General features: G+C 46.4%; 1 protein-coding gene across 1 annotated transcript in view; it reads left to right on the forward strand.

Moving 5' to 3' along the window:
• Positions 1 to 15,843: 15,843 nt before the first annotated feature.
• The window catches only part of LOC119359618 (gamma-gliadin-like), a 2,464-nt gene continuing 1,652 nt past the window's right edge, over positions 15,844 to 16,655 (forward strand). Inside the window, exon 1 of the mRNA XM_037625749.1 lies at positions 15,844 to 16,654. Within this exon, the coding sequence (XP_037481646.1) occupies positions 15,918 to 16,654 (737 nt within the window). The 5' untranslated portion in view covers positions 15,844 to 15,917. The remainder of the gene's footprint in view (position 16,655) is intronic.

The raw sequence follows: 16,655 nt of genomic DNA on the forward strand, positions 1-16,655 counted from the left end.
TCATGTAAGAGGAATATAATGCTAGCACAATGAAACGTGAACTTCACATAAAAGGCAACATTTGACACATGCAGAAGAACATGCAAAGACTGTCATCATAGCAAAGAGAAAACAATGGAGACTTTTCAGAGCAATTGCAATTGAATATGGAACATGGCAAACACTGTAATAGCATTGACAAAAATTAACAGATTAAATGTTGGCTTCTTGTATAGACATCAACAGATGTGTATTGACCACTAAGGCAACATGAAAATAGAGTAGAAACATCTTGTACGATGTGTCAGGCATATCTTAGCGATTTCAGAGCTTTATATCTAGCTGGATCATATTTCAACAATCTGTTGCAATCTGAACCCTGGCATTACCACATTTGAAGCCTCTGCCAACAACCCCAAGGTTATTTACAGTACTTCAAGTGTTTCTGTTTTTGCTATTGAGTTTCCTGACGACTAAGACAGTGTTCATGTTAAAAAACGACTATTACCAGTATTTAACCTAACAGGAGGAAAACACATTGGTGCTTACCATCAATTTTATTTAGCCACTGGAAACTCATAAAGAAATAGCAACAGGAAGATATAGATACAAGCGCTTAAATGATCCAACTTAATCATTATAACATGACGATGATAATGAATTGGCTCATTTAACACCCACTATTGACATTATTGCATAATTCATGTAAGACATGATTGTTGAAAAGAGGAACTCTCTTATATGTAGTAAAAGCTACCTTGTGCATATAGACTATTTAGTTAGTTCCATATATGTTCAAACTGGCATTGCTATTCCAAGTATAGATGTGAAAGATAAAAGTATACTCCCTCCGTAAAGAAATACAAGAGCGTTTGGATCACTAAAGTAGTGATCCAAAGGCTCTTATATTTCTTTACGGAGGGAGTACTTATATAAATTTAGAAAGCAAATGGCAGACATATGGCACCAGATACAACTTCAAGATATAGTCAATCCATGGCACAAGTGTTCTAAAAAATGAAAGCGTTTTCAACATCATCTACTATCAATTAACAATAACTATTAGCAAAACAGCATTGAATAAACGGTCTTCTATGGAATGATGATGAGAATCCAAGAGGCAAGACCAAACAGCAAACAGTTCCTTCCAAGACCCAAACAAGACTATTACTAGTTTTCATATGCAGAATCACATGGCCATTTTCTGTGTATATATGACTATCTGATGGGCATCGTTGTGCCCCGTTTAAACTATGGGGATGGTTGATCCCAAAAGTTACTATTCCATAGAAGTGAAATTGCATATAAAAACCTAGAGAGCAACGCAAACTTCAAAGAAAATAAAGCACTTCACCACACAGTTGTGCAGCCCTGGCCCCTGGCACCACCACTGGCCCAAAGAAAGGGACAATAATAGACAACCTTCTTACCACTTGGCAACCACTTCGTCCTAAAAGGTTAAAACATCTAAAGCTGTTCTAAATTTATCTCCTGAACAAAAAGACAAAGTCCCAAAGCAACTAATGGCACATGGTGTTAATCTTAATGAGCACTGAACTAAGGGGGAGTTCTTTTTATACACAATCACATCTGTACAAATGTTTCAGGGTAGCTCGGAATGGGGAGGAGTTTGGGACCAGAGCTCTCACCTGATATTGTGGTCATGGCGGATGCTTTCGAAAGTGTTGACAAAGTCCCCATTCTTGATAGCATTGGAACAATGGTCGGCCAGTTGTTGCGCCTAATTTACTGTTTTCTCCTCCTCTACACCATCCTCACCACCTGCCTCCTCACCAGGCTTTGACGTCAACAGATTTTGGTGGTCGCCTCAGGCCACAGGAGTGTAGAAGGTGACAACTGGAACCACATTACAGAAACTACATTGATCACACACCTTCTTCACCTGCTCAGATTGTAGCTCAATTGCGAAGAGTCCCGCCAATGTACTAACGAAAATGACATTTGCTCCCTCGGCAAAGCCCACCACTAGCACTCTATAACCTTCATCCAAGCGAGCACTAGTTGGGAGCAAATTGCACGGGGAGATGACCCGGCTGAGCACCCATCGCGCATCAGTGCCATCACTCGCCTCTCTTGTCCACAATTTGAGATGCGGATGTGCGTGTTGGATTACTCCCAGCCCACCGTCGTCTGCGAGCACGAGATTATACAGGCCAAAGTGGTTGTCTGGTGCGCTGAACAGAGTGAGGGACTGCCTGGAGAATTCGTACTCCTGGATCCACCCACTCTCCTCGTGGTCGTAGAAGACGAAGTAGAGCTGAGAGCTGCCGACGAGAACGCTGGAATGTTGTATGTATACCATTAAGTCGCCGTGTGTCGAGGTCGGCTCGCTCCAGGCACCGGTCTCCGACAAGTACACGCACACCGACATGCCATACCCGCCGGGGAAGACAAAAAGCACGCGGAAAGGGCCCCCGAGGCAGTCGCGGTGGTCGCACCCATCCGCCGCGCAGAGCACGGCCGCAGCCAAGTAGCCGGGCTCCAACGCCGTGGGCGCAGGCATGAGGTGTTGGGCGCCCGTGATTGGCTCCCACACCAGGAGTTCCTTGGCGTCCTCACACTTGAGGAAGAAGAGGGCGCGGTCGTGGCGGCAGTCACGGGCCAGCCAGGACCGGCCGTCCGGGATGGCGAGGGAGAAGGGCGAGGCCATGGTGGGGATGAAGCAGGGGCGCGGTTGCTGGCCTGGTCGTGGAGGAGGCCAAGCACGGGGGTTGCCCCGTGGAGCTCGTGGAGGTGACGGCGGAAGCCGGGGCCGGAGACGGCGCTGCTCCAGGCCTTGGAGATGAGGGAGGAACAGAGGAGGCCGGCGGGGTCGTTGGGCGGGAGGTGGAGGAGGATCTCCTCGACGAGCTCGTCCGGGAGCGCTGGCGGCGGTGGCGCCATGGCGGTCGCTAGGTCTTTGGTTGGGTCCGTGCGGTGGGGGATACAGTGGAGGGGAATGGTTCGGCTCAACCAGTTTAGTCTGAGGAGATTGGGCTCGACTCTGTCGTACACACAAACAGCCTACCTGAAGTTTCCTTTTTTCCTTTGGGCACTCAGGGCACTAAAAAAGAGCGGTCTGGGGGTGAACCGGCGCAAGTTCGGTCCCTGAGGGTGACCTAGCTCCTAGTCACGCCCCCAGGCGCCACCACCAGGATGCAGAAAATTCGAACTTGGTCGTTCTCGCTCACAAAAGACGCCACAAGTCCGGCGATCGCAAGTCACAGTTCGGCGTACAAAAAATAGAGCGGCAGAAGTTCGCGTGCGCAACGCATCACTCGGCGGGCTTTGCCCCAAGCATCGGCGGAGTTGGCATGCACGGGCTTGGCGGTGTCGGAGCTGATTCTCCGCTGGGCAGTGTCGGCGCGGCTTCGGTGGTGCTGGGCGTCGTGGAGGCGTCATCACGCGGGCTTGGCGGCGGCAGCGGCGTGGGTGTGGGCGTTGGCGGCGCTGTCGAGGGAAGTTGGTTCCGGATGAGACCGTGCTCTGCCAAGTACCACGCCTTGACCGCCTCGTCGGTGCTCTGGAGCATGTCCGCCCCGCCACGCAGGAAAGCCAGGTCGGTGTTTCTCTTCTTCGCGGTGACATTGGTCCGGAGCAGGTCAAGCTTGACGGCGCTGCTCAACATCAACGCCGACCATCGTACATCGGTCCTCTCTTCACAAAGGACGGCCCGGGCCTGCGCGTCAGTGAGACAGTGCTCAATGGACTCCTGCACTCGAGTGGTAGCCGTCGTCGACATATTTCCCCTTCTTGGCACCTTTGTTGTCGTCCGGCCGCCCTTCCGATGCGCCAGGGGTCGGCGCGTCCGGCTTGTAGGTCTTCTTGGCCTTGTCGAGGGTGCGCCGGACTTCCGCCCACTTCTCGCACTTGTTAATGCACTTGTAGACATGGAGGTACTTGAATTCGACGTCGCTGTTGCTCTGCCGGTACAGGGCGAACATGCGCAGCAACTGCACGGAGGAACAAACAGTTGGCGGGCGTACACGGCGAAGAGAGGCGGGAGACTGGCGTGGTATACCTGATCCTCAATGCTGGCGCCGCTCTCCGGGCGAGCCGCGACCTCCTCGACTACCCCATGCATTTTTTGCACGCCCCCTGGATACGCCCCCAATGGTTCGCCATCGCCTTGGAGCCGCGCTGCATGTAGACACCTTTGAAGTAGGGGTCGACGAGCTTGTGCTCGTCGAACTCGGCCTTGATGCGGTCCCAGTACGTCTTGATGCTCTGGTTCGTGCCGGTGGTCGGGTCGAGGCAGACGACTTTCTATGCTTCGGCGAGGCATTCCTCCTCCTTGGACGCCCACTTGATGCACGGCTCGCCTAACCTGGCCGCCCGCTTCTTCTTCTTGCGCCCCTTCGCCAGAACAGGCGCCGGCTCCTCCTCCTCCTCCTCCTCCTTGTCCTCCTCCTCCTGCTCCTGCTCCTGCTCCTCCTACTCATCCTCGCCGTAGACGTAGCCAAGCTCTCCGTCCATGCCACCGCTGAGATCCACCGTCTCGTCCTGGGTGACGAACCCGGGAGACGCGGTGGCCGTGGCCGAACCTGCCGCGATGATGTCGTCCATGTCAGCCTCGGTCTCATTGGTGTCGCCAAGGTGCGAGAAGGGCAGCAGGCCACGGTGGAGTGGGGGCGTCGGGGAGGGAGTGTAGGCGGGCAGCGAGTAGTTGTATGGGGGGTATTGCACGCCAGCGAAGGCGGGAGAGGGCGTGCACTGGGCCGGGTATCCATGGGGGAAAGTGACGTTTGGGTTGAACCCACCGTGCGCGTCCCCGTCGGCGTAGCCCAGCGAGGGAGATCCCCATGGCTGCGGAGAGCCGCCGCCTTGCTGGCCCCAGGGCACGTACTAGGCGTGGCTTCCGGGTGGATTCATCATCCCCGCGCGAGTCGCCTCGGCCTCAGCTTGGTCCGCCAATGAGGCAGCCGCAGCCGCGCGCGCCGCGCTGACGCGGGCCTTCTTGGCGATGGCCCTGTTCCGCCGATCAGCGGTGACAGCCTCCTGTCGCTGAATTTTCGCCCTCCACTTGGCGTTTGACATGCCCAGTGGCTTGGTCGGCGGTGCCCTCGGTTTCCTCTGCCTTGGCTGGGCGACGGAGGCGGTCGAGCTTGCCGCCACGTGGGGGGCGACGAACTTCTTCGGTGGCGTGGCGGCCGGCTGGGAGGCGAGTGGGAGGGAGATTGGCGGGAGGAAGGAAGAGTATGGGAGGGAAGTGGGGAAAAGCGGGAAGAAACAGCGGGAAGAGGCGCTCGACTCGCCGACAGGGCGGACGCACGCGCCCTTTTCACTTGTGTCGGCGCCCCAGGCGCACCCCAGGGCGCCAGGTTCGGCCTGGGTCTGCCGGCACCATTTTCAGTCCGAGCCGGCGAAAAACGGGCTTCTGGGGGCACGACTGGGCCGTTTTTTTGGCGCCGACGCGGCAAAAACGCCTGGGTGGGCCTGTTGGGGGTGTGGCTAGAGATGCTCTAATAGGCGTCGGTGCGCCGGCCCAAATTTGTGCCGGTCACACCCCAGCCGCATGATTAGCGCGTTGTCAACCGCCTAATTTGCCAGCTGGCCCATGTCCCTCGTTGACTTCATCTTCCACAATTGCGAGATCCTCAAAATCCCCCCCCCCCTTCCCTGTGAGTAGTTCCTGCACCACCCTCGTCCCCGCCGGCTGCAGACCTCGCAATAGGTCGCGCCTCGCCCCCCTTTAGATCGCATTTGGCCGCCTCTGCCTCGCCGGCGGTCATCGCTCCTCATTTCAAAAACAACACAAAAGACAGCCGATGCATCTCATGTTTCAGCACCTAGCCTCGCTGTCTTCGTAGCGCGCCTGTCGCAGCACCACCGTGCTGTCGGCCGCAGCTCACGCCGTCATCTCCTCATACCATTGGTGTTCCCCTGGTTGAAGCTTTTTCCATATGTGGAAGCTTTTTCGTCATTGCCACTTGAAGCTTTTCCTCCCGCTTGTTGAAGCTTTTCCATCGCTGCTTGAAGCTTTTTTTACCATTGAAGCTTTTTTCTCGTGGTGGAAAGATTTTTCCTCATGCCACTTGAAGCTTTTCCTCTAGTTGGGTGAAGCTTTTACACAGCCGGTTGAAGCTTTTTCCAAAACGGTTGAAGCATTTTCTCTCCGGTGGAAGCTTTTTTCCCATGCCGCCTTGAAACTTTTTCCACAGCCGACACTTACTAGTTCCAGCAAAATTAAATGCCGCCTGTAGCTCACGTATGCACCGGTTGTAGCATTTTTTTCTCTAGTTCCAGCATTCCCCACACCGGATGGAGCATTTGCGACCACCGTGTCCCAGCCATAGCGCAACCAGTGGCGGCGGCTGGCAGGTAGCAGTCAGGCAGTCCCCCTGGCTCGCGAAGCACACGGCCGATAGAAGCACTGGTAGGCAGCAGTGCGGGGAAAGGAAGAAGAAATACAACCAAGGGAAATGATGTGTCTAGAGGTAGGGGATGAAGGCAGCAGTTAGGGAAAAAGATAAGGGAGGAGGGGTGGTCCACGTGGGGGCCCAACAAAAACAGGAGTCTCGCGTGGGGTGCGGCTTGGGCGGGCACGGGGCGCCAGCGTGGCTCGCGACCGGCCGAAGGTTCGGCCAGTGCCCTAGTGTGAAACGTTTCCCTTTTCCTTTTTCTGGACAGACGAAATTATATATTTGATATTCTGAACTTCTCCATGATTACCTATTTTTTGGGTGTTTCTGTTTGCCATCAAAATTGTGAAACTCTTTAAATCCACTAGTAGAAAAAGGGTCTAATGTGAAACTCATTAGTCCCGGTTTGTAATTGAACCGGCACTAATGTGACCATTAGTACCGGTTCCAACGGCTAGACGGGCGGCGCTCATTAGTACCAGTTCATGGCCAACCTTTAGTACCGGTTCGTGGCGAACCTTTAGTACCGATTCGTGCCACGAACCGGTACTAAAGAGGTGGTGGCCTTTAGTACGGGTTGGTGGCTCCAACCGGTACTAAAGGAGGGATCTCTCAAGTTCTTCATAATGATAGGCAGATATAAATCCCAAGTGACTCAAAGAATAGAGCTATGCTCCCCGACAATGGCGCCAGAAAATAGTCTTGATAACCCACAAGTATAGGGGATTGCAACAGTTTTCGAGGATAGAGTATTCAACCCAAATTTATTGATTCGACACAAGGGGAGCCAAAGAATATTCTCAAGTATTAGCAGCTGAGTTGTCAATTCAACCACACATGGAAACTTAATATCTGCAGCAAAGTGTTTAGTAGGAAAGTAATATGATAGTAGTGGTAACGATAGCAAAAGGTAATGGTAGCAAAAGTAGTGTTTTTGGTATTTTGTAGTGATGATAGCAATAGCAACGCAAAAGTAAATAAGCGAAGAACAATATATGAAAAGCGCGTAGGCAATGGATCGGTGATAGAGAATTATGCCGGATGCGGTTCATCATGTAACAGTCATAACCTAGGGTGACACAAAATTAGCTCCAATTCATCAATGTAATGTAGGCATGTATTCCGAATATAGTCATACGTGCTTATGGAAAAGAACTTGCATGACATCTTTTGTCCTACCCTCTCGTGGCAGCGGGGTCCTAATCTTATCTTATATATTTACTAATTGGAGGTACCATTGGATTTACCACGTTAATCCTAGAAAACCATGTAAAAATATCCTTAGGATCTCAATTCTACGGTTAGGATCAAATAATAGATCAAATAGTCCTTCCTGGAAAAAAAACAGATCAAGGAGTCATACCTTTCCACGTTGGAGATATATCTTTCTAAGTTTGGTCTTCTTCACGTATTGCTACATCCTTAGGATCTCAATTTTATGGTTAGGATCAAATATGAGATCAATAACTTACTATCTTTACACGTTAACAGATCAAAGAGTTATATCTTTCCATGTTTGGACTCCTACATGCATCGCTATATCCTTAGGATCTCAATTCTATGGTTAGGATCAAATAACAGATCGAAAAGTTATAAGATCGATCGATCTCTGATTCTGCATTGTCGATCCATAGTTCATCCTAGAAGTTTTACAACTACGATCGTCCGATAAATTGTAGAAAAAATCGAGATAGCTATAATCTTCTCGGCTCAGATTTTTCCATCGAAAACAGTCCTTCCTTCTCCCGAGGTTCCATCCTCAAGCACTTATACTCCCGCAACAAGAATATTTTTCTTTCTCACGCATCTCCTCCATCGTGCCAGCGGTTTGATCTAGTAGCCCTCAGATTTTCCTTATGGAGAAGCAAACTTTCCTCCTCACGAGGTCCCTGCTCAAGCCCATCTCCTCTGGCAGCAGGCACGTTTACCCCTTTTCTTCCGCATCTCCTCCATTGAGCCTGCTGTTTAAACAAGTAGCCACCGTTCTCTTATCTTCCCTCACTGCCCGCCAGCTGCGGTCTGTGCCACCTTGACTTCATGATTAAACCTGAATGACATCTTTGCCTGTCCATGTTTGTTTTCCTATAAAGATAGAAATCTAACGTGCTTTCTCACGCGACTCCCTGTGTGATCACTCTCTCCTATGTTCTAGGGTTTGTAATTTTCATTATGTACCGCCAACATCATCGTGGCAAATGGAACTTGGTAGGCAACCACAGTGCTGGTGGGTGGCTGCGTAATGTATGCTGGGTACAGAACTGTGTACTTCCAATTGCATATTAGCGGCCAGCGTTTAGTAGGTAAGCATATTAGTGGCGAGCGTTTTGATTTGGAGTACGGAACGGTGGATGCATTAGCATAATCGCTGAGGTACTTATTACTACAGCACCCATTCATATGCACGTACAGTTTATTTTTTTGGAGGAGCACGTAGACACTTTTGCTTCATTAATTCGTAGCTTTTGGTTGTCGCCTCCATCTATAATCAGTCCGCTGTTGCGTGCAGAAGTCTTATACTTCCTCTTCCACCCGAAATCTCATATTAATATCCCCCTTTTGTTTCGCTTTTACTGTCAATAAAAAGGTGGAAGCTGACCTAAATTCCTCATGATTATTTTGATCACAATTGATCAGTACGATTCCAGCAGGAATTGCATGGATATCTTAGTTTAGATGCAACAAAAAAAATACAGCTCTTCGAATGTATATCTGATGCTATGGCTTTGCTACATCGAGCTATTGTTCGAATTTAGTGATCTTTGGATTTTGATTATGTGTTCATAATTTTGTACGACTACCTGAATTAGAAGTATTTTTCTCATTATTTGGCTATTGCATCTATTTTCTCTACCGATTCTACACCACCAGTTCCGACGATGATCTTCACATATCCTATAATATAACTTCCCACACAGGTTAATCTTACAAAGAAAAGAAGTCGTAGAAATTTTGGAGTGAAGGTTACGTGTAAGATGAATATGCGTGTGACTACATCTATCTATCTTCATTTATCACATACATATTACGCAGTGTCCTGGGTCACTAAATTTAATTATCTTCTCAACGTGGTCGGCATTTTCAATTTATTAATCGGACATAGTATCGATTGTTCGATGTGCTTCATAAAAAATCAAATTGCGAGTGTAATATAACACATACTTCATCAGTTTGGAGCTTAACATTACACGTCATTATCGCTGCCTCTTCTGCCTTCCATCTCTTCTTACTTTCCTGTTGTATTGCTTAATAGATGGCCATGGAGATCTTTCCTCAGTTTGACAATGAAGCCAGAAGTCCGATTTGTATATGATAATTCATGATGTACACATTGCAATATACATACAAAATTTATTGGTTTATTTTTTCAAATGACAAAGTAAACCAGTTAACGGAATTTTATATGTGTATACTACATATTAGTTCTTTATCTGCCATTAAGATTTTGATTAGAATGTTTCAAACATGGCACTTGATGGGAATATCATTAGGATGAAGATAGATTAATGTTATAATCCACTTACAAATTTGTCCAGTTCTGTAACCGACAAGATAGATATGTTTGATTTACTTATAGGTAATTCTTTATACACACTTTGATTCCACATCAACGATGTCTTTACAAATTAGCACATAGGCATCTATGTAATGTCGTGGATCCATTGTAATTGATGCAATTTTTTGTTGAAATCTTCTATCTTATTTGTTCTATATCAGGAAATATAACCAATTTCAGCCATTGTTTTGCAAACCTGAAATATATGAACTTTGAAGTTTCTCTTTTATAATGTGCTTTGATGCAATGATCTTACATTACGATTTCAATCGTGGTTACGTGATGATGGTATAGTTTTTATTTTCGATGCATGTGTTCGATCCTAGAGGAGTGACCTTGGGCCATCTTTTGCTATGGAAACAAAAGATATCTTCACACTTGACGGCAAGGCAATGGCATTTCCTCCCATGAAGAAGGTCTAGAAAGCTACAACTTTCTGAACACCGGATTGTTCTTGAAGAGATGAAATAATCACTTGGCTTGGTTTCATGGAACCAACATGACTAAATTTGATACTTCTACTTCTACTTAATGTGGGATAGTTATAATTTCTTTTCGGTATGTGCCATTGTACGTAGTTGTTTCACTTGAAGCATTTTAGTGTTGGTTAAAGTTGGATGGTTGCTATGATGTAGAATGAAGATTAATTGCAGCTACATATTATGAAATAAAACTTAATTCATTTGTTTCATTGTTCAACATATTTCTTTATTATTGTACTATTTATAGAAGAATAGATATGATGTATTGAATACCATTGTACCTTTTTAATCATGTGATTCTCTAAATTATGACTGATATAAATGTTGTAAATCAAAAAAGGAAAATAAAATGTAAATTAGTTCTAGCACGTGCAGGTGCACGGGTTGTTGACTAGTGGAAACTAAGGGATATTAAGGCCTCCTTTTAATTGAGTACCGGACCAAAGCATTAACACATAGTGAATACATGAACTCCTCAAACTACGGTCATCACCGGGAGTGGTCCCGATTATTGTCACTTCGGGGTTGCCGGATCATAACACATAGTAAGTGACTATAGACTTGCAAGATAGGATCAAGAACTCACATATATTCATGAAAACATAATAGGTTCAGATCTGAAATCATGGCACTCGGGCCCTAGTGTCAAGCATTAAGCATAGCAAAGTCATAGCAACATCAATCTCAGAACATAGTGGATACTAGGGATCAAACCCTAACAAAACTAACTCGATTACATGATAAATCTCATCTAACCCATCACCGTCCAGCAAGACTACGATGGCGACGGATTCCCCTCTCCGGAGCCCCGAACGGACTCTAGATCAGCCCTCCCGAGAGGTTTTAGGGCTTGGCGGCGGCTCCGTATCGTAAAACGCGATGAATCCTTCTCTCTTATTTGTTCTCCCCGAAAGCAAATATATAGAGTTGGAGTTGAGGTCGGAGGAGCTCCAGGGGGCCCACGAGGTAGGGGGCGCGTCCTGGGGGGGCAGGCGCGCCCCCACCCTCGTGGCTAGGGTGTGGGCCCCCTGTTCTTCATCTTTTGCAAGGATTTTTTATTATTTCCAAAAAGATGTTCCGTGAAGTTTCAGGTCATTCCGAGAACTTCTGTTTCTGCACATAAATAACACCATGGTAATTCTGCTGAAAACAACGTCAGTCCGGGTTAGTTTCATTCAAATCATGCAAGTTAGAGTCCAAAACAAGGGCAAAAGTGTTTGGAAAAGTAGATACGACGGAGACGTATCAGTTTTCTTCAAGTTCAAGGAGTTGACTACGATGAGACCTTCTCACTCGTAGCGATGCTTAAGTCCGTCCAAATCATGTTAGCAATTGCCGCAATTTATGATTATGAAATTTGGCAAATGGATGTAAAGACTGCATTCCTGAATGGATTTATGGAAGAAGAGTTGTATATGATGCAATCTGAAGGTTTTATCAATCCAAAGGGTGCTAACAAAGTATGCAAGCTCCAGCGATCCATCTATGGACTGGTGCAAGCATCTCGGAGTTGGAATAAACGTTTTGATAGTGTGATCAAAGCATATGGTTTTACACAGACTTTTGGAGAAGCCTGTATTTACAAGAAAGTGAGTGGAAGCTCTGTAGCATTTTTAATATTATATGTGGATGACATATTGCTGATTGGAAATGATATAGAATTTCTGGATAGCATAAAAGGATACTTGAATAAGAGTTTTTCAATGGAAGACCTCGGTGAAGTTTCTTATATATTGGGCATCAAAATCTATAGAGATAGATCAAGAAACTTAATTGGACTTTCGCAAAGCACATACCTTGATTAAGTTTTGAAGAAGTTCAAAATGGATCAAGCAAAGAAAGGGTTCTTGCCTGTGTTACAAGGTGTGAAGTTGAGTCAGACTCAATGCCTGACCACTGCAGAAGATAGAGAGAAAATGAAAGATGTTCCCTATGCTTCAGCCATAGACTCTATCATGTATGCAATGTTGTGTACCAGACCTCATGTGTGCCTTGCTATTAGTTTAGCGGGGTGGTACCAAAGTAATCCAGGAGTGGATCACTAGACAGCGGTCAAGAACATCCTGATATACCTGAAAAGGACTAAGGATATGTTTCTCGTTCATGGAGGTGACAAAGAGCTCGTCGTAAATGGTTACGTCGATGCAAGCGTTGACACTGATCCAGATGACTCTAAGTCACAAACCGGATACGTATTTTTATTGAACGGTGGGGCTGTCAGTTGATGCAGTTCTAAGCAAAGCGTCATGGCGGGATCTATTTGTGAAGTGGAGTACATAGCTGCTTCAGTAGCAGCAAATGAAGGATTCTAGATGAATGAGTTCATATCTGACCTAGGTGTCATACCTAGTGCGTCGGGTCTAATGAAAATCTTTTGTGACAATACTGGTGCAATTGCCTTGGCAAAGGAATCCAGATTTCACAAAAGAACTAAGCACATCAAGAGACACTTCAATTCCATCCGCGGTCAAGTCAAGGAAGGAGACATAGAGATTTGCAAGATACATACGGATCTGAATGTTGCAGGGCCGTTGACTAAGCCTCTCTCACGAGCAAAACATGATCAGCACCAAGACTCCATGGGTGTTAGAATCATTACTGTGTAATCTAGATTATGGACTCTAGTGCAAGTGGGAGAGTGAAGGAAATATGCCCTAGAGGCAATAATAAAGTTGTTATTTATATTTCCTTATATCATGATAAATGTTTATTATTCATGCTAGAATTGTATTAACCGGAAACTTAGTACATGTGTGAATACATAGACAAACAAAGAGTCACTAGTTTGCCTCTACTTGACTATCTCATTGAATCAATGATGGTTATGTTTCCTAACCATAAACATGAGTTGTCATTTGATTAACGGGATTACATCATTAGATAATGATGTGACTGACTTGACCCATTCCATTATCTTAGCATGATGATCGTTTAGTTTGCTGCTATTGCTTTCTTCATGACTTATACATGTTCCTATGACTATGAGATTATGCAACTCCCGAGTACTAGAGGAACACTTTGTGTGCTACCAAACGTCACAACGTAACTGGGTGATTATAAAGGTGCTCTACAGGTGTCTCCGATGGTACTTGTTGAGTTGGCATAGATCGAGATTAGGATTTGTCACTCCGATTGTCGGAGAGGTATCTCTGGGCCCTCTCGGTAATGCACATCACTATAAGCCTTGCAAGCATTTTGACTAATGAGTTAGTTGCGGGATGATGTATTATGGAACGAGTAAAGAGAATTGCCGGTAACAAGATTGAACTAGGTATGAGGATACCGACGATCGAATCTCGGGCAAGTAACATACCGATGACAAAGGGAACAACGTATGTTGTTATGCAGTTTGACAGATAAAGATCTTCGTAGAATATGTAGGAACCAATATGAGCATCCAGGTTCCGCTATTGGTTATTGACCGGAGACGAGTCTCGGTCATGTCTACATAGTTCTCGAACCCGTAGGGTCCGCACGCTTAAAGTTTGGTGATGATCGGTATTATGAGTTTATGTGTTTTGATGTACCGAAGGTAGTTCGGAGTCCCGAATGTGATCGCGGACATGATGATGAGTCTCGAAATGGTCGAGACGTAAAGATTGATATATTGGACGGCTATATTCGGACACCGGAAGTGTTCCGGATGGTTTCGAAGAAAACCGGAGTGCCGAAGGGGTTAGCGGAACCCCCTCTCCCCCCCCCCCCGGGTAAGTATTGGGCCTTAGTGGGCCTGAGGGGAGAGAGAGGGCTGCAGCCCAGGAGGTGGCGCGCCCCCTCCCATGAGTCCGAATTGGACTAGGGGAGGGGGCGCGGCCCCTCTTTCCCTCTCCCTCTCCCTCTCTTTCCTTCCCACTTTCCCCCTTCCTAGTAGGACTAGGAAAGGATCAATCCTACTCCTACTAGGAGGAGGATTCCTCCTCTCCTTGGGGCGCACCAAGGCCAACCGGCCTCCCCCCTTGCTCCTTTATATACGGGGCCAGGGGGCACCCAAAGACACAGAAGTTGATTGTTCCAAGCCATGTGCGGTGCCCCCCTCCACCATAATCCACCTCGATCATATCGTAGTGGTGCTTAGGCGAAGCCCTGCGTCGGTAGCAACATCATCACCGTCATCACGCCATCGTGCTGACGGAAGTCTCCCGCGAAGCTCTGCTGGATCGGAGTTCATGGGACGTCATCGAGCTGAACGTGTGCTGAACTCGGAGGTGTCGTACGTTCGGTACTTGCATCAGTCGGATTGTGAAGACGTACGACTACATCAACCGTGTTCTCATAACGTTTCCGCTTACGGTCTACGAGGGTACGTGGACGATACTCTCCCCTCTCATTGCTATGCATCACCATAATCTTGCATGTGCGTAGGAATTTTTTTGAAATTACTACGTTCCTCAACACCAGCATACTACTCACTCCATTCCTAAATATTTGTATTTTTAGAGATTTCAAATGGACTACCATATACTGATGTATATATACATACTTTAGCATGTAGATTCACTCATTTTGCTTCGTATGTAGTCACTTGTTGAAATCTCTAAAAAGACAAATATTTAGGAACGGAGTACTAGTTAATAGGCCTGGGAGACATCAGGATTTAGGTTAACTAAAGAGGGTCAGAGGGTGCCCTCAAGGATCCAAATTTGCATGCGTATGGATACTAAGAGGCTTGGTGGGATTCCTAAAAATTTTGTATGTGCTGTGAGGGACAGTTCGCTTCTTTTACTTTTTTCGTACTGGTTTGGGGACCGGACATTAGGCCCTATAGGGTGCTACATTAATAGAAGAATATTTTGTTACTAGTAACATAATATAGTCCTATACTCTTTATATATTCTCATGTTATTTTTTCATAGTTTTGTTTCAGATGCATATGAATTTGTACCTGCTTTTTAAATATGAAGAGCATGCAAGATAAGATGATGTACTTAGAGAAAAGTCCATGTCACAACCCTTAACTTGCCACTCGATTTATCTAGTTATTTGATGAGTCAAATCTGGTTATCCATCTTAGAATCATACTAGGCAAAAAAATACAAAGTTTGTTTAGTGAAAATAATGTCTAGAACAATCTTCTCATTTATAGTGTGATCTATCATATATTGACACACACAAGCTTACAAACTTAGCCCCACTCAATCTATGCATATCTGGATATGCCTAATATCATGTGGAGCATCACAAACTTAATTCCAAAAGGAGGCAAAACCTAGATCAATGTGTGTAGTGTAAAATGAAAAAAATGAGTCATAGGTCGTTATCAAGTATGCCTTACAACTAAATGATATGTGTAACAAAAAGCAACTATCATGAATAATCTAAAATCACACAAGTAAAGTTGCCCCACCAACCACAACATACCAAATGCTTAGTTGGATAACCTTATGAGCACTTTTCAGAAAGCAAGTGGAAAGATGAATGAAATCATACCATGACAGCTATAAATACACCTTCATCATCATAGCCACCTTTCATCATCCAAACTTCACGCACCAAGATCAAAAACATCTATTCCAAGCAAGTATTAGTAACCATAAACCCAACATGAAGTCCTTCCTCATCTTCGTCCTCCTTGCCATGGTGATGAGCATCGTCACTGCTGCTAGGCAGCTAAACCCTAGCGAGCAAGAGTTGCAATCACCACAACAATTATATCCGCAGCAATCATATCCACAGCAACCATATCCACCACAACAACCATTTCCCACACCCCAACAATATTTTCCCCATCAATCACAACAACCATTTTCCCCACCACAACAACCATTTCCCCAACCCCAACAAGCAACTCCCCTACAACCACAACAACCATTCCCCCAGCAACCCAAACAACCACAACAAGCTTTTCCCCAACCCCAACAACAATTTGCCTTGCAACCACAACAACAATTTCCCCAGCTCCAACAACCACAACAATCATTCCCACAACAACCCCAGAGACCACAGCCATTCCCCCAACAACCAGAACAAATAATTTCACAGCAACCACAACAACCATTCCTCCTGCAACCGCAACAACCATTCCCCCAGCAACCAGAACAAATAATATCCCAGCAACCCCAACAACTATTTTCCCAGTCACAACAACCATTTCCCCAGCAACCCCAACAACCATTTCCCCTGCAACCGCAACAACCATTTCCCCAACAACCAGCACAAATAATTTCTCAGCAACCTCAACAACCATCCCCTCTGCAACCACAACAACTGTTCCTCCGGCAACCACAACAATCATTCCTCCAACAACCAAAACAACTATTTCCCCAACCGCAACAAGTAGTA

This window comes from Triticum dicoccoides, chromosome 1A (genome assembly GCF_002162155.2).
Source record: "Triticum dicoccoides isolate Atlit2015 ecotype Zavitan chromosome 1A, WEW_v2.0, whole genome shotgun sequence".
Taxonomy (NCBI): Eukaryota; Viridiplantae; Streptophyta; class Magnoliopsida; order Poales; family Poaceae; genus Triticum; species Triticum dicoccoides.